The sequence below is a fragment of the Pseudophryne corroboree genome, chromosome 12, assembly GCF_028390025.1.
Source record: "Pseudophryne corroboree isolate aPseCor3 chromosome 12, aPseCor3.hap2, whole genome shotgun sequence".
Taxonomy (NCBI): Eukaryota; Metazoa; Chordata; class Amphibia; order Anura; family Myobatrachidae; genus Pseudophryne; species Pseudophryne corroboree.
Genome location: NC_086455.1, coordinates 159,375,455 through 159,395,212, shown reverse-complemented (window position 1 = coordinate 159,395,212; position 19,758 = coordinate 159,375,455). Strand labels below are relative to the sequence as shown.

The window sequence follows — 19,758 nt, the reverse complement described above, 5'->3', positions numbered from 1 at the left end:
TTTCCTGGTAATGTATGATTGCCATCACCTGTGGTGAAACATCTTTCTTATCAATTAACTAGCTCACCACAGGTGATGGCAATCATACATTACCAGGAAAGTCCAAGAACAGAGCATTTTCTCCCTCATGGAGAGGGGCAGGTAGGCAAGTATGCAGCACTGAGGTCATGGGTTCAATTCCCACCATGGCCCTAACTGTGGGGAGTTTGTATATTCTCCCTGTACTTGCGTGGGTTTCCTCCAGGTACTTCGGTTTTTGACAAAATTAACCCTAGTATGAATGGGTGTGCCTATAAATGTGCTAGGGAATATAGATTGTAAGCTACACTGGGGCAGGGACCGATGCGAATGGACAAATATTCTCTGTAAAGCGCCACCAAATCCAACAGTCTTCTGCCACCTGATACCTAGGTCAGTGTCATCTGCTGATGTAGCTGTGTTTATTTACCCTGTACTTGTCCTATATTGTCTTCAACTGTAAAGGGCCCCATACACTAGAACGATAATGTCCAATTTCATCGGATTTTGGGCATTTGGTCCGATATCGGGTGAAATCTGGCATTTTGGAGGTGTGTCCGATCCGATGCACGTTCCCATGAGCATCGGATCGAATCCTCCAGATTGAACGTTCAGCACTAGCGATCATGTCCGACCCCGCAGGCGTGGGCATGGCTGGGATCGCCCAAGATATATCGTGTGCAAAAGGACAGCATACGATGCATCTTGGGCGATACTGCCGGCCGGTAGGCTGCCGGGGTGATCACCTGCGACATGACGGTCGGACATGTCGCATCAGTGTATGGTGCCTGTAAGTGCTGTTTTCCTGTTTTGATTATTTGTTTATGTACTGTGTAGTTGGGCGCTGCGGAACCCTTGTGGCGCCATATAAATAAAGGATAATATTAATAATAATATAAATAACTGGTAATAAATTTCCCTGAGCGATGAGTTTTCCTGAATCACAACATCGCACAACAAAATGTTGTAAATAATACACGCAGATCTGTTTGTACTTCTAGGAATGAATATCAGTTATCAACAGAGCCCGTGACACTTCATATATCAGACTGATACACACAAAATGGCGGCCTGGTCACCTGACCAGGGTCCTGAGAGAGGGAACGGGTCGGGAGTTACGGGACTAGGTGTGCGCATGCGCAGAGGGAGTTGCTGGCGCCGTGATCAGACAGGTCGCTGCACTGAGGAGAACACGCACTAGGTGGCGCTGGCTCCTGTGCATACACGTGACACTGCACCCACTGCGTCACTCTCTTCCGGAAGTCCCGATCTGATCGCAGCGGTTTCCGGTGACAGTGGCCCTGTTGCTATGGATACAGCATAGCATAATCATTTTCTTGGACCATAGATATGGAGGATGTTCTGGAGCTGGGAGAGAGCCGGAGGTCCACGGTGAGATATCTGTACAGTACAATATAGTTGGACAAATGGGTGTATTCCATATATCCGTGCCTGGTGTCCTAGTACCTATAGATCTCCACATGACAGTGCATGCTATACTTGTGTCCTGGTACCTATAGATCTCCACATGCCAGTGTCTGGTTATGCTGGTACCTATAGATCTCCACATGCCAGTGTCTAGTGTCCTGGTACCTATAGATCTCCATATGACAGTGTCTGCTATCCCGGTACCTATAGATATCCACATGACAGTGTCTGCTATCCCGGTACCTATAGATCTCCACAGGCCAGTGTCTAGTTATTCTGGTACCTATAGATCTCCACCTGCCAGTGTCTAGTGTCCCGGTACCTATATATCTCCACATGACAGTGTCTGCTTTCCCGGTACCTATAGATCGCCACATGACAGTGTCTGCTATCCCTGTACCTATATATCTCCACATGACAGTGCCCGTATACTGGTCTCTATATCTTTCCATGTACCAGTGCCTGATATGCCAGTACTTCTAGATCTCCACATGCCAGTGTTAAGTATACTGGTACCAATATATCTCCACATGCCAGTGTCTGGTATGCCGGTACCTACAGATCTCCACGTGTCAGTGTCTGATAAATTGGTACCTATAGATTTCCACATGTCAGTGCATGGTTTACTTGTACCTATAGATCTCCATATGACAGTGCCTGTATGCTGTTACCTATAGCTCTCACACACCAGTGTCTGGTATGCTGGTACCTATAGATCTCCACATGCCAGGGTCTGGTATTCTGGTACTTCTAGATAGATCTCCACCTGCCAGTGTCTGGTATTATGGTACTTATAGATCACCCCATGTCGGTGTCTAGCATACCGGTACTTATACAGTACTGTGCAAAAATTTTAGGCAGGTGTGGAAAAAGTGCTGAAAAGTAAGAATGCTTTCAAACATAAGAATGTTAATAGTTTATTTTTTATCAATTAACAAAATGCAAAGTGAATGAACAGAAGAGAAATCTAAATCAAATCAGTATTTGGTGTGACCCCCCTTTTCCTTCAAAACACCATCAATTTTTTTAGGTACACTTGCATACAGTTTTTGAAGGAACTCGGCAGGGAGGTTGTTGCAGACATATTAGAGAACTAACCACAGATCTTCTGTAGATGTAGCTTGGCCAAATCCTTCTGTCTCTTCATGTAATCCCAGACAGACTTGATGATGTTGTAATCAGGGCTCTGTGGCTCCCATATCATCACTTCTAGGACTCCTTGTTCTTCTTTACTCTGAAGATAGTTCTTAATGACATTGGCTGTATGTTTGGGGTCGTTGTCCTGCTGTACAATAAATGTGGAGCCAATCAGACGCCTCCCTGATGGTACTGCGTGATGGATAAGATAAATAATTCTGAGCTGTGTCGATATTTCGACTGTGAATCCTCACCGAATCCCAGATAAGCATATTGCAGTCTTACACACTTGGACCTATAGATCCCCATATCTCATCATATAGTATCCAGAAACAGCAAAGGATACACTTGATGTATACATATCCTGTTGTTTCCATGGAGGTTATCCAGCGTCTGCTCCCCCACCACCCCCAAACAGCCCATTGCATTTATACTCCCAGGAGATCAGGAAAACATGCCCTGTTACTGCTGAGTGTGAGCAGGGCCGGCAACAGAAATCTTGGGGCCCTATACAGTGATAGCTGTGGGGTCCCCTTAGATTTTATATATATATATATATATATATATATATATATATATATATACAGGGAGAAGTATAGCTGCACTCACAGGTCCAGTATATGAAGGTTTACACAGCCAGGTCCTCAATCAGTATTGCGGGACCCAAGAGAAGTCGGTCGCTGTAACTGTCCTCCACCTATCAGGTGGACACATACTACTGCTGACTAGACAAGGCACCCATATTCTTTAACGGAGGACATCACCACTGGGACTTTCACTCTACACATTGGTGTTCACATATATATTCCCTGATGGCGGAGAGTTCAACAACATCGGAGCAGACTGGCTATCGTGATGTTAATCTCCCCATTGGAAAGATATTGTCCTTTTCAGATGTAGAAGCCAAAGCCATCCTATGCACAGAAATTCTGGATGCCACTGGTGGGATAACCCCTAATGAACAACTCTATTTCCAATTACTTAAATGAAAGTAGAGGGAAATAGATTATCTTATGCGTGGCATTACTCCAAGTGACTATTTCCGCAAAAAAAACCAAATCCCACTGGGTTTTAGGTAGTGGATGAGTGCCAGTTGGCTGCGACTGAACCCGGATAAAACAGAGGTCCTTATGATAGGACCACAACATCAAAGGACAAGACTGCAGCATAGCCAACCAACTGGACTTACACTCGGGGATTCAGAATTACAGACTACTGATCGTGTGCGGAATCTTGGTGTTGTCCTGGATGGTGGCTTGACACTTAAACATCAGATATCAGCCACAATCAAATCCTCATTCTTACACCTGAGGAACATAGCCAGAATCAAGCACTTAATTCCCTCAGATGATCTGCCAAAAGTCATCCATGCATTTGTATCATCTTGATTAGACTACTATAATGCCCTCTACCTTGGTCTCCCAGCAAAAGAATTGCACCGCTTACAGCTGGTGCAAAACACAGCTGCCAGGCTGTTACCCAACCAGCCCCGTTCCTGGCACATAACACCCATCCTCTACTCCCTTCACTGGCTGCCGGTAAGATGGCGAATCATCTTCAAGATTGGCTTACTGAGCTTCAAAGCATTACATGACCAGGGTCCAAGGTACCTGAAGCAGCTTCTGACCCCATACTGCCCCACTCGATTACTGCGATCTGTAGATGAAGGACTATTAGCCGCACCCAGAATCTCCAATAATTCATCTGGGGGTGGAGCTTTTAGTCATGCGGCTCCGACTCTATGGAACCCACTTCCCCGCACAGTGCGAGAGGCACCAACTATAGAATCCTTCAAAAGTAGACTCAAGACTTTCCTGTTTACTCAGCATCTCCATAATGTCCCTTTAGTATCTACATGCTTCTGTATTTTATGGAAAGCTTTTCTGTACTTCATTATTTTCTGTACTATATTATGCTATGTGGCTGTTAAGCGCCTTGAGTCCTATTGGAGAAAGAGCGCTATATAAATAAAATTATTATTATTATTATTATTATTAAAAAATACCCCGACTATTGGGAAATTTAACCCAGAATTCCGTAGAAGGTGGATGGCGGTTTTAAATAAATGCAGTCTGGATTTGCATCTTTTGATGATTGAAGAATCTGGACAAGAGCGTACAAAGACCAGAGGAGAACTAGAGGCATTTGAAAAAAAAACAACCTAGACACCCTTAGAGGTGATTTAGAATCAAATTGGTTGAACAAAATGGGAGAATAATTGGATAAGTATCGAGGTGACTTAATGAAATTTAAGAAGGATAAACTTCATACTGTACAAAAGGACTATCAAGAGGGTAGAGTGTACCCATGGGTCAATAACCCAAATCACTCTACAAAATACAGCAGATCCGCTAGATGGCGCCAACGGAAAACTTTCCACAGTGATACTTCTAGTGGAAGTCAGACGTAACAGTGGCTCTCCACTCTCAGGCGTCAGTGATCTCGGTGTCTCTAGGTGGCGCTGTTTTACTACCTGTAGCTTTGTATATATATACAGACTGGCATTTTCTGTATTAAGGTACGGTAATAGATTCCATAGAAGGACCAGTAAAACCACTAGGAAAGTATTGACACGTTAACGAATTAAAAGCAGGCGGGTGTCATATGAAGACAGAACAAAATGCAGGAAAGTCCTTGCACCTAAGTATTATGGGTAGAGACACATTTACCGGCGGTGTTTTGACCTTTGAATGTTCCATATTATAATGTTATCTCATTGATATTAGTTGTGTCCGTTTCATTCTACACGTGTGTCTGATCGCACTTGGGCTGGGGTCTTTCATTGCTTCAAAGAGAATGTCCGTATCAGTAGAGCCCCACCTTCCAGGACACCCCACTCTGTTTGGCAGTCCCCGGATAGCATTGGATGCAGGCCATCATTGCAGTAAAATCTGGTGACAGAGCATGGCGGCCCCCCTTATGCATCCTGGTGAAACAATGGCGGCTCCCGGTATGTAGATGGCATGTGCACGTTAGGAAGTTGGCCGGTGACCTGTTGGCTGCATTTTCCTCTCCGTGTACAATATATCAGTATTGTTACCTGTAATGCATATATAAACCCACAGGGAGTGAAGATGGGGCGTCGTGCCCGGGCTTCCCGAGACACCCAGCAAGAAGAGAGTGATGCGTCCCGCAACACGTCTGCAAGAGAGGTGAGCGACCTGCGGTGCAGTTGTAGAGGACCAATCACACGGCTCCCCTAAAAAAATAATAATAATAATAATATCAATATATATATCAATATATATATATATATATATATACTTTGCAGGAAAAGGGCACTCATATATATATATATAGCAAATATCTCTTATTTTTATTAATCTCCAAAAAGAACACTTTAAAAATTCCATGCTGTGGCATAGATGAAAATTGAAACACAAATGTCATTCTTGTTATAAGCACATAGAAGTGCTATCTTGTTGCCAAGACAATTTCAAACATCAATGCAATGTAATAGACAAAATCCAAAACTTATCAGTCTGCCGGCCTCGGTCTGGCTTTTGGCAGCAATGGTGGTCTTTAACATGGTGCAGGAGTCTAGAACGGTCACCAGATGACCGAGGCCGGCAGACTGATAAGTTTTGGATTTTGTCTATTACATTGCATTGATGTTTGAAATTGTCTTGGCAACAAGATAGCACTTCTATGTGCTTATAACAAGAATGACATTTGTGTTTCAATTTTCATCTATGCCACAGCATGGAATTTTTAAAGTGTTCTTTTTGGAGATTAATAAAATTAAGAGATATTTGCTATATATATATATATATATATATATATATATATATATATATATATATATATATATATATATATATATATATATATATATATATATATATATATATATATATATATAGCAAATATCTCTTAATTTTATTAATCTCCAAAAAGAACACTTTAAAAATTCCATGCTGTGGCATAGATGAAAATTGAAACACAAATGTCATTCTTGTTATAAGCACATAGAAGTGCTATCTTGTTGCCAAGACAATTTCAAACATCAATGCAATGTAATAGACAAAATCCAAAACTTATCAGTCTGCCGGCCTCGGTCATCTGGTGACCGTTCTAGACTCCTGCACCATGTTAAAGACCACCATTGCTGCCAAAAGCCAGACCGAGGCCGGCAGACTGATAAGTTTTGGATTTTGTCTATTACATTGCATTGATGTTTGAAATTGTCTTGGCAACAAGATAGCACTTCTATGTGCTTATAACAAGAATGACATTTGTGTTTCAATTTTCATCTATGCCACAGCATGGAATTTTTAAAGTGTTCTTTTTGGAGATTAATAAAATTAAGAGATATTTGCTATATATATATATATATATATATATATATATATATATATATATATATATATATATATATATATATATATATGAGTGCCCTTTTCCTGCAAAGTATACATACTGGACCATGGAAGGAACAGATTAAAGGGAGCTCCGCATTTATATGAAATTGGAGTGTGCATCTGTTTACAGACTCTTTATATATACAAAATAAATGTACACTCACTCCACCTCAACTTACCTATCACAGGCTGGCCGGGGCTGTAGCACAGTAGCAGCCTGGTTCTGTGTAGCTCCGCCCCCTCCATTTCCTGTAGCCACACCCCCATTTCATGACCGAGATCTGTCACAGGAGAGGGAAGAGTACGCTGCAAGCATCTATTGAAAAGTCTCTGCCAAAATGGCCATCTCCTCAGTGGAGACAGTTATTAAAGATACTAGAGGAGCCTCCTCTAGTATCTTTAATAACTGTCTCCGCTGAGGTGGCGGCCATTTTTGGAGGGACGTTTACAATAGAAGCTTGCAGCATCCTCTCCCCTCCTTTGACAGTGCCAGAACTTGGTAATGAAAAGTGGGCGGAGCATTGTGGCGGCATGAGCAGCTCGGGTCCTCTCCTCTCTGTCAGAGAGGCCGGGCCCAGGACATCTGTGCCCGCAGTACCCCCTGATGGTGGGCCTGACCAGTTCCACATAGCCTCCTGTGAGCCTAGCCGCAAGGGGCTGTCTGTATTATCCTGTCCTTGCTGTACAAGCAATGAGACTGGGGGCTCCTGAGCGGATGGTGCAGGGGCCACAATAGCCATGTACATGCAGAGCGGGATTCGTCTCTCCCACCCAGGTTACACTTCCGTTGTCTTCCTGTAGCTGCTCTGATGGGGGACGGGACAAAGGTTACATGGGGGGTGTCCCAGAGGGAGCCAGAGTGAGGTGATGTTCCATGGGGCCTTGTAAACCCCATAAACAGTTACACTTCCTATCCGTCGTACTGCTGATACTAGTAACTGTCCGCCACTCTCATGCCAGGGGCACCACAGGTAGTAACTGGCCTGCTGGAAGATTATGTTGTCATTACTTTTTAGGGTCCACCCAAGCCTCTGCGACAAGGCGGATGGGCTGATGACTCTTCGGGGACCTCAAGGTAAGAGATCATCGCCGGTTTTATTTTACCGGGAAAATGAAGGAACCTGTAAATTGTCTGAGGATGGAGACCTGTAAGAACTTACCACTGGATGAAAACTTTATAGCCTGGCACATATACCACTGTCATGTGGCTGGAACTGGTAGGCAAGGCCACATACCTCTAGGAATTGCCCTCAGAGTCTAAGGGCGACACCACTATTATAACTATAAAAATATTTCTGTGCTGCTAACGCGAACGTCTGACGCTAATCCTCACAGTCTCACTGCTGGCATTGTAATGAGAATGTAAAAGATAATAAAACCTCAGTGTTGTTATAGCTCCCCCTCATCCCCACACTTCCCAGACTCTTATATCCCCATGTGACTCGTATCATATACTGTCAGCATACGTAGGCGCGTGAGCCGTATATCACAGGGATCCATCTTACCATATACAGTGAGCATACGCAGGAGTGTGATCCGTGTCCCAGGGATCCATCGTACGATATATAGTGAGCATACGCAGGAGTGTGATCCGTGTCCCAGAGATCCATCGCATCATATACAGTGAGCATACGCAGGAGTGTGATCCGTGTCCCAGAGATCCATCGTATCATATACAGTGAGCATACATAGGAGTGTGATCCGTGTCCCAGGGATCCATCGTATCATATACAGTGAGCATACATAGGAGTGTGATCCGTGTCCCAGGGATCCATCGTATCATATACAGTGAGCATACGCAGGCGTGTGATCCGTGTCCCAGAGATCCATCGTATCATATACAGTGAGCATACATAGGAGTGTGATCCGTGTCCCAGGGATCCATCGTACCATATACAGTGAGCATACGCAGGCGTGTGATCCGTGTCCCAGAGATCCATCGTATCATATACAGTGAGCATACGCAGGCGTGTGATCCGTGTCCCAGGGATCCATCGTACCATATACAGTGAGCATACGTAGGAGTGTGATCCGTGTCCCAGGGATCCATCGTATCATATACAGTGAGCATACGCAGGCGTGTGATCCGTGTCCTATGGATCCATCGTACCATATACAGTGAGCATACGTAGGAGTGTGATCCGTGTCCCAGGGATCCATCGTATCATATACAGTGAGCATACGCAGGCGTGTGATCCGTGTCCCAGAGATCCATCGTATCATATACAGTGAGCATACATAGGAGTGTGATCCGTGTCCCAGGGATCCATCGTATCATATACAGTGAGCATACGCAGGCGTGTGATCCGTGTCCTAGGGATCCATCGTACCATATACAGTGAGCATACGCAGGCGTGTGATCCGTGTCCCAGAGATCCATCGTACCATATACAGTGAGCATACGCAGGCGTGTGATCCGTGTCCTAGGGATCCATCGTACCATATACAGTGAGCATACGCAGGCGTGTGATCAGTGTCCCAGAGATCCATCGTACCATATACAGTGAGCATACGCAGGCGTGTGATCCGTGTCCTAGGGATCCATCGTACCATATACAGTGAGCATACGCAGGCGTGTGATCCGTGTCCTAGGGATCCATCGTACCATATACAGTGAGCATACGCAGGCGTGTGATCCGTGTCCTAGGGATCCATCGTACCATATACAATGAGCATACGCAGGCGTGTGATCCGTGTCCCAGAGATCCATCGTACCATATACAGTGAGCATACGCAGGCGTGTGATCCGTGTCCCAGGGATCCATCGTATCATATACAGTGAGCATACGTAGGAGTGTGATCCGTGTCTAAGGGATCCATCATTTTATATACCGTCAGCATATATAGGTGTAGGAGTATGATCTGTGTATCCTGGATCCATTATATAATATATACAGTGAGGATACATAAGTAGGTGATCCGTGTGCCACAGCTCTTCCATTCGGGGAGGGGGGATTCCTGTCTTTACAGCTTTTCCGGAACTCTGCCCTTCATCAGGATGATGGAGATTTCATGCTGCTGGCTTGGACGAGATTATGTACCATGTGGAAGATCTGAGCCATGTACAGAACTGTGTCTCCTGCATTTCATGAACCACGTATAGTCCTGGTGTACACAGTATGTATTGTAGTCCTGTATACATATATTTATCCATTTCTTACAGGTCTGGAAAACGTGGCAGTCAGGATATGGAAGAGTAAGTGGACTTATAATAGTACGTGTAATCACAGAGTAATGGCGTGTACCGTGGGATAATGCGTGTCATCTCTCTGTAGTGGTGTGTAATTAGTGATGTGACATTATTATATATTGTACCACTTACACCTACACACACGTTACACCCCATACCCCCCACTGCACACACATGTTAGATCACACATACCCGCCCACATTTTAACCACATAAGCCTGCACATGTATTATAGACCACGTACACATATGACCCCGTTATGGATGATCTGACTGTGCTCTTCCTCTTGCTCTGTCTGCAGCAGCCGTTTGAGACAGCAGAGTCTGGAGGAGTCAGACGAGGGTGAAGGTGAGAACACAACACAAGGACACAAAATGGTGTAGTGTCAGTATGGACAGTACAGGTATATAGTAGAGAGGATAGACAAGTGCGGATAGAGGATAGTGATGTGAGGATAGGAATAGCCTGGAGGATGGAGATGTGGGGATAGTACAGGTATCGCAGAGAGCATGAAGATGTATGTCAGGACAGTACAGGAATAGGAGAGAGGATGAAGATATATGTCAGGACAGTACAGGTATAGCAGAGAGAATGAAGATGTATTTCAGGACAGTACAGGAATCGGAGAGAGGATGAAGATGTATGTCAGGACAGTACAGGAATAGGAGAGAGGATGAAGATGTATGTCAGGACAGTACAGGAATAGGAGAGAGGATAAAGATGTAAGTCAGGACAGTAAGTCAGGACAGTACAGGAATAGGAGAGAGGATGAAGATGTATGTCAGGACAGTAAGTCAGGACAGTACAGGAATAGGAGAGAGGATGAATATGTATGTCAGGACAGTACAGGAATAGGAGAGAGGATAAAGATGTAAGTCAGGACAGTAAGTCAGGACAGTACAGGAATAGGAGAGAGGATGAAGATGTATGTCAGGACAGTAAGTCAGGACAGTACAGGAATAGGAGAGAGGATGAAGATGTAAGTCAGGACAGTACAGGAATAGGAGAGAGGATGAAGATGTATGTCAGGACAGTACAGGTATAGCAGAAAGAATGAAGATGTATATCAGGACAGTACAGGAATCGGAGAGAGGATGAAGATGTATGTCAGGACAGTACAGGAATAGGAGAGAGGATGAAGATGTATGTCAGGACAGTACAGGAATAGGAGAGAGGATGAAGATGTAAGTCAGGACAGTACAGGAATAGGAGAGACGATGAAGGTGTAAGTCAGGACAGTACAGGAATAGGAGAGAGGATGAAGATGTAAGTCAGGACAGTACAGGAATAGGAGAGAGGATGAAGATGTATGTCAGGACAGTACAGGAATAGAAGAGAGGATGAAGATGTATGTCAGGACAGTACAGGAATAGGAGAGAGGATGAAGATGTATGTCAGGACAGTACAGGAATAGGAGAGAGAATGAAGATGTATGTCAGGAAAGTACAGGAATAGGAGAGAGAATGAAGATGTAAGTCAGGACAGTACAGGAATAGGAGAGAGGATGAAGATGTAAGTCAGGACAGTACAGGAATAGGAGAGAGGATGAAGATGTAAGTCAGGACAGTACAGGAATAGGAGAGAGGATGAAGATGTAAGTCAGGACAGTACAGGAATAGGAGAGAGGATGAAGATGTATGTCAGGAAAGTACAGGAATAGGAGAGAGAATGAAGATGTAAGTCAGGACAGTACAGGGATAGGAGAGAGGATGAAGATGTATGTCAGGACAGTACAGGAATAGGAGAGAGGATGAAGATGTATGTCAGGACAGTACAGGAATAGGAGAGAGGATGAAGATGTATGTCAGGAAAGTACAGGAATAGGAGAGAGAATGAAGATGTAAGTCAGGACAGTACAGGAATAGGAGAGAGGATGAAGATGTATGTCAGGACAGTACAGGAATAGGAGAGAGGATGAAGATGTATGTCAGGACAGTACAGGAATAGGAGAGAGGATGAAGATGTAAGTCAGGACAGTACAGGAATAGGAGAGAGAATGAAGATGTAAGTCAGGACAGTACAGGAATAGGAGAGAGGATGAAGATGTAAGTCAGGACAGTACAGGAATAGGAGAGAGGATGAAGATGTATGTCAGGACAGTACAGGAATAGGAGAGAGAATGAAGATGTAAGTCAGGACAGTACAGGAATAGGAGAGAGGATGAAGATGTAAGTCAGGACAGCACAAGAATAGGAGACAGGATGAAGATGTAAGTCAGGACAGTACAGGAATAGGAGACAGGATGAAGATGTAGGCCCTCATTCCGAGTTGATCGGTCGCAAGGCGAATTTAGCAGAGTTACACACGCTAAGCCGCCGCCTACTGGGAGTGAATCTTAGCTTCTTAAAATTGCGACCGATGTATTCGCAATATTGCGATTACTAACTACTTAGCAGTTTCAGAGTAGCTCCAGACTTACTCTGCCTGTGCGATCATTTCAGTGCTTGTCGTTCCTGGTTGACGTCACAAACACACCCAGCGTTCGCCCAGGCACTCCCACCGTTTCCCCGGCCACTCCTGCGTTTTTTTCCGGAAACGGTAGCGTTTTCAGCCACACGCCCCTGAAACGCCGTGTTTCCGCCCAGTAACACCCATTTCCTGTCAATCACATTACGATCGCCGGAGCGAAGAAAAAGCCGTGAGTAAAAATACTTTCTTCATAGTAAAGTTACTTGGCGCAGTCGCAGTGCGAACATTGCGCATGCGTACTAAGCGGATTTTCACTGCGATGCGATGAAAAAGAACGAGCGAACAACTCGGAATGAGGGCCGTAAGTCAGGACAGTACAGGAATAGGAGACAGGATGAAGATGTAAGTCAGGACAGTACAGGAATAGGAGACAGGATGAAGATGTAAGGACAATACAGGAATATTGCGAGTATGGAGATATTGGGGACAGTACAGGAATAGAAGTGGGGATAGAGCTAGGGGCACAGGAATAAAAGAGAGGATAGTGCAGGATTAGCAGAGAGGATGTAGGTGTGAGGACAGATAAGAATAGCAGAGATATGGTGAGTGAGGACACTACAGGAATAGCAGGGAGGATGGCGCTGTGAGACAGTACAGGAATAGCAGAGGGGATGGAGGTATGAGGAGAGTAAAGGAATAGCAGAGAGGATGAAGGTATGAGGACAGTACAGGAATAGTAGCGAGGACAGTATAGGAATAGCAGAAAGTATGGTGATGTAAGGACTGTACAGGAATAGCAGAGAGGATGGAGATGTAAGGGTAGTATAGGTATAGCAGAGAGGATGGAGGTATGAGGACAGCATTGGAATAGCAGAGAGGATAGAGGTATGAGAACAGTACAGGAATAGTAGTGAGGACAGTATAGGTATATCAGAGAGGATAGAGGTATGAGAACAGTACAGGAATAGTAGTGAGGACAGTATAGGTGTATCAGAGAGGATAGAGGTATGAGGACAGTACAGGAATAGTAGTGAGGACAGTATAGGTATAGCAGAGAGGATAGAGGTATGAGGACAGTACAGGAATAGTAGTGAGGACAGTATAGGTATAGCAGAGAGGATAGAGGTATGAGGACAGTACAGGAATAGTAGTGAGGACAGTATAGGTATAGCAGTGAGGATGGAGGTATGAGGACAGTACAGGAATAATAGTGAGGACAGTACAGGAATAATAGTGAGGACAGTACAGGAATAGCAGTGAGGACAGTATAGGAGTAGCAGTGAGGATGGAGGTATGAGGACAGTACAGGAATAATAGTGAGAACAGTATAGGTATAGCAGAGAGGATGGAGGTATGAGGACAGCACAGGAATAGTAGTGAGGACAGTATAGGTATAGCAGAGAGGATAGAGGTATGAGGACAGTACAGGAATAGTAGTGAGGACAGTATAGGTATAACAGAGAGGATAGAGGTATGAGGACAGTACAGGAATAGCAGTGAGGACAGTATAGTTGTAGCAGAGAGGATAGAGGTATGAGGACAGTACAGGAATAGCAGTGAGGACAGTATAGTTGTAGTAGAGAGGATAGAGGTATGAGGACAGTACAGGAATAGTAGTGAGGACAGTATAGGTATAGCAGAGAGGATAGAGGTATGAGGACAGTACAGGAATAGTAGTGAGGACAGTATAGGAATAGCAGAGAGGATGGAGGTATGAGGACAGTACAGGAATAGTAGTGAGGACAGTATAGGTATAGCAGAGACGATAGAGGTATGAGGACAGTACAGGAATAGTAGTGAGGACAGTATAGGTATAGCTGAGAGGATGGAGGTATGAGGACAGTACAGGAATAGTAGTGAGGACAGTATAGGTATAGCTGAGAGGATAGAGGTATGAGGACAGTACAGGAATAGTAGTGAGGACAGTATAGTTGTAGCAGATAGGATGGAGGTATGAGGACAGTACAGGAATAGTAGTGAGGACAGTATAGGAGTAGCAGTGACGATGGAGGTATGAGGACATTACAGGAATAGTAGTGAGGACAGTACAGGAATAGCAGTGAGGACAGTATAGGAGTAGCAGTGAGGATGGAGGTATGAGGACAGTACAGGAATAATAGTGAGGACAGTATAGGTATAGCAGAGAGGATAGAGGTATGAGGACAGTACAGGAATAGTAGTGAGGACAGTATAGGTGTATCAGAGAGGATAGAGGTATGAGGACAGTACAGTAATAGTAGTGAGGACAGTATAGGTATAGCAGAGAGGATAGAGGTATGAGGACAGTACAGGAATAGTAGTGAGGACAGTATAGTTGTAGCAGAGAGAATGGAGGTATGAGGACAGTACAGGAATAGTAGTGAGGACAGTACAGGAATAGCAGTGAGGACAGTATAGGAGTAACAGTGAGGATGGAGGTATGAGGACAGTACAGGAATAGTAGTGAGGATGGTACAGGAATAGCAGAGAGGATGGCGATGCATGGACTGGAATGTGTGTTAGGGAATTATGTATTGGTCAGGCAGATTGTTGTCTCTCACCCCTGAGCCGCCATGTTTGCAGCTTTGGCTCATGACGCTGCTTTGGACAGCTAATTAAACTGTCTCCTGCTGGGCCTGGCAGACGTTGAGGAGGGGGAGCTGGCACTGATCACAGCACGTGCCATAGACAAGGGTCTGTTACCTTGTACGTGACATGTCTCTATGCACTCTCAGAACATGGAAATAACACGCAGATACATGGGGATGTATAGAGCTGAAAAGTGAGGATGTGGGGGGGGGGGGGGGGCGCACGGCTGTGAGGTATATAGAATAAAGCTTAGTTTTGGTTGGAGACTCGTCTTGTATTACTTGTGGAAATACCGGATACATCTCACTGCTGGGCTGGAATCTGTGTGTGTGTATGTAGTATTGTATGTTGTAGACGATGCCATAACTCAGTATCTACCACAGGGTGTATGTCCCCATCTTGCTGATGTATAAGCTTTTCCCTGTAGACATCCCCGTGATTCCAGACCTGGATGAGGTGCAGGAGGAAGACTTAGCGTTACAGGTCGCTGCCCCGCCCAGGTGAGCGGACTTTATTCCTGTGTCCTCTCCCTTCCTGCTCCACCTGCTTCTTGTCCTGTCATCCCTTACTCTTACCCCTGCTGTCTTGCATGCCGGCCCCAGTGTGCCATTCTCTTCAGTGTTTCCATACAATTAAAAAAATAAGATGGACTTGTATAGTCCTCATTAGACTATGTAGATATAGTATCTTCCATAAGATATAAACGGGTGTGGATCACAGAGTCAACCAGACGTAGGTCGACAGTGTCTAGGTCGACCACTATTGGTTGACAGTAACTAAGTCGACACCTGAGATAGGTCGACACAAGTTTAGGTCGACTTGACAAAAGGTCGACATGAGGGGTTTTTTTTTTTTATAAAAAAAATGTTGATGTCGTTTTCTTCGTAGAGTGACCGGGAACCCCAGTTAGTGCACAGACGCACTCTGCACAGGTTACCATTCCCAATCGTAGTCCACGTGGATCATAAAAGTATGAAAAAGGTTTTTTTTAAAAATGTGAAAAACTCATGTCGCCCTTTTATCATGTCGACCAATCGTGGTCGACCGAGAGACCGGATACCATATAAACATTATATAACGGTTAATTCATATTTATACTGGATGGACCAAAACCTCATTCTTTTTTATGCCGTGCCCCTTAGTCCTCTTCTGACTACCATGATAGGGCCATTATGTTACCCGTAAATGATCTTATCTTTGGGTCAGAGCCCTAAATGGTCAGGTCACCGTCTTATCCAATTGGCTGCTCGTGTACAGTTATATTGGACTGTAGTTCTAGTTCTCATCGGCTTCAGAATAGAAATGTTCTACTTAGCTCACACAACAACGTAGGAGAAGGTTAATATGGTGTGATCATGTTCCTGCTCTCCCTGCTGTGGTCTCCCTTCTAGTACCTTCCGTTCCTTTGCCTTCTTTATCTAATCAGATGTAAATGACAATGAATTACCAGCTGTAAGTCCATATTGTGTTCTCCAGTGTCCAGGTGAACAGAGTAATGACCTACAAGGACCTCGACAAAGACCTAATGAGACACGCGGCCTTCCAGACCCTGGTGAGAGCTCTGCAACCTTCTCCCCCCTACACTTCATGTCGGTATAGTGTTTCCATAGAACTTGGGGTGGGGATGTGCTCTGGAAATGTCCGGAACTTAGAAAGGGAAGACGTGTCTATTCTCAGTAGGGTCACCGGCCTGTAATCTTTCCCGGGAGAAGGAGAGCGGTGGGTCTCCTCTTTCTAACCATCTTGCGCGTGCAGCTGAGCGTGTTTTGCTCGCCCACCTCACCCCCATGCCTTATAGAGGAGATCCCCAGGGCCATTGGGGCATTGTTGATCATTATATGCCAGAGATTTAGGGATGGGGTTTCCCAAAGACAAGAAAACATTTACCTTATCGATGATTTGTACCCGTACAGATTCTGCAGTTAATATGAGAATGTTTCCTCAGGAATAGTTAAGACACCCTGTGACAATACAGGCTTTGGGTTAGTGTGGCCGGAGACCCGACCCACATGCCCAAGATGGTGGATGTGGCACTGAGGAGGTTAATCCCTTGTGCTGCAGCACCACTGACTTATGAACTGTCATAGTACATGTGCTCTACATGTATGTTTAATAATGTATTTGAACAGTTATGGAATTTGGGATACATGTTAAAATGTACAGACTATGCCCTTATAGTTTCAAGTGAGGCACAAGTTCTATTCTCCCTCTATCGGTGTCGTGGACACCCATAGAGGGGGAATCACCAAACTTGCTGGTATTCTGGCGGCGGTACAGTACCCCCATCGGGATCCTGGCGTCTGTATTGAGACAGCCGGGATCCCGACGGGCCCTCTAAAGGAAGGAGGAAGTAAAGAATGTAAGTTGTATTTATTTGAGAGGTCGGGGGGCAGAGCTGTAGCTCGATGTGTTGTGTCCTCTTGCTGTAAAAACAGGGCATGTGAGCCCAAAAGCTGTATAATCTCTGACCGTCAGCGCGGAGAATACGTCTGTAATCTGCTGGGAATGGTTCCTGGAACCTTTAGTGACATAATTTAGGGGGTAATTCAGAGTTGAGCGTAGATGTGCTGAACTTAGCACATCTACGATCAGTTACTCTGACAAGCGGGGGAAACGCCCAGCACAGGGATAGTCCGCCCTGCATGTCATGCTCTAAGTCCCCCCCCCCCGTCCCGCACCACAGGTACAAAAGCATCGCACAGCGGCAAGGCAATGCTTTTGTACCTGACAAGTAGCATCCTGCCAGTGCAGCTCATGTGCGCTGGCAGGGAGCTACTGGCCGCGCCTGGGTCGCAGCGGGTGCGTGTGACGTCACGCAGCTGCCGCGGGCCGCCCCCCCCCCCAACAGGCTGGACACGCCTCCGTTGTCAGGACTGCGCCCCGCTAACGGCGCTCTAACGCCATTGGCACGACCCCTCCCGCCCCGCGACCGCCTCTGCTGATAGCATCTCACTGAGCTACGGGGTGTGCACGCACAATGCGGCTGCGATCGCTGGACCCCTTAGTCTTTTTGAAGACTTATGAGCAATAAACATCTTGTCTTTAAGATGACGCATCTGCTTGTACCCTGTCACCACCAGAATAGTGCAGAACCATAACTGATTTAATGAGACATTCGCAGTTTCACTATACCGGCCGTGTGCTTACACGTGCATTGCTTAATCTTTGAGACAAGCATATGCTACTGGCTGTTCTGGATCGAGCCCTGTGTCTCCACGCATTAGCCCTCTCTGCCAGGTACCCTGCGTAACTGATCCATGGTGGGGGACCATTGCAAATTAGCCGCCACCATCCAGGAGGTGACAGCAGTGTGTCCACACATACCCAGAAGTAGAGGATTTCGGGTGCCAATGGTAGGAGCCTGGGTGGAAGCACGCAGCTCCAAGTGCTGGTGTAGGAGCTTGGTGGTGGTGGCAGTGAGTTACCCGACCACTGCGCAGTGGGTGGAATCAGTAACAGCCAGGTACTGACAGTATCGGCTCCGCGCTCTCTCTGAATACGACCTACATGAGAACGATTTGCTACAGCCCAGTTATGGCCTTCCAGTCACACGCGGCGATGCGTACTGTTTGCTTCGCCTGTAGATGCGTCTCTTGTTTCTGAGCAGGCAAAATATGCGCGGCAAGCAGACTTGTGGAGGCACAGTGGTTAGCATTGCAGCCTCACAACTCTGGTGTCATGGGATTGATTACTGGTCCATCCGTGTGGAGTTGGATGTTCTCCGTGTGTTTGTATGGGTTTCTTTCAGGACTGGTAACTCCAGTGGGATGGAGTCTGATGTGAATGACAAACATTCTTTGTGCAGCGCTATGGAACATGGTAGCGCCATATAAATAATAATAGCGCCCAACTCTTTCCCTGTGTTTAGGATGGCGATGTTGATCTCAAGCTTCTAACCAAAGTTCTGTCCCCAGAACCAGAGGTGCGAGAGGTGAGTACATGTCGGGGAAGGCGTGACTGTGCGTCACGTGTCTGTGGTGGGGTAACCTGGTTCCTCTCTGCAGGAGGACACGCGCTGGGATTGGGACCTGCTGTACACAGAGGTCTCCTCAGAGCTGCTGACAGAATGGAATGTGGAGAAGATGGAGGACGACAGTCTGGTCAGCTGACCTTCGAGGCCGCCATCTTTCCGTGGACATTTCCAGACATCCTCTGTGTGTGCATCAGAGGTGAATCTGCTGGACCACCAAGGAGCATCGTGTTCACCGTACAGATCCATCCGAATAACTTGTAATACTGTAATGTGTTGTACAGTAGTTCTGGCACGGCCGTGGTCATGTATGTCGGCTGGTCCGGCTGTATGTCTGCTCACACTCACTATGAATAAATGGTAACTGGTTGAATAACTTCTGCCCATCTGTTGTTGAATATACACTGTGAAGTCACCTCTTTAATGACAAAGCACCGCAATGCACTCCCCCTCTCTGCTTCCTAGTGACCCCCCCTTACCCCTCCCAAACTAGATCCGAGCGGAGAAATCTGAAGAGACGCAATGCAAACTTTCAGTTACTCCTGGAGAGTCTGTCTTTATAGAGTGTGGCAGTGATGTGTGGAAAGCTTTTGTTTTTATTACTACATAGCTCAGATTGCAGCTACAAATGCTAATCTCATCCTACTGCTGGATTGTACACAATGGGGGTCATTCCGA

At 45.6% G+C, this 19,758-nt stretch overlaps 1 protein-coding gene across 1 annotated transcript; it reads left to right on the top strand.

Annotated features, from left to right (window-relative positions):
* The first annotated feature begins 1,201 nt into the window (after nt 1–1,201).
* Nucleotides 1,202–19,456, top strand: IFT43 (intraflagellar transport 43). Its single transcript, XM_063948277.1, has 9 exons — nt 1,202–1,410; nt 5,649–5,735; nt 7,961–8,019; nt 10,108–10,140; nt 10,435–10,481; nt 15,538–15,610; nt 16,587–16,662; nt 18,979–19,041; nt 19,115–19,456. Exons 1-9 carry the CDS (start codon nt 1,369–1,371, stop codon nt 19,217–19,219), a joined length of 585 nt encoding a protein of 194 aa, XP_063804347.1. The 5' UTR covers nt 1,202–1,368; the 3' UTR covers nt 19,220–19,456.
* The last annotated feature ends 302 nt before the right edge of the window (nt 19,457–19,758 follow it).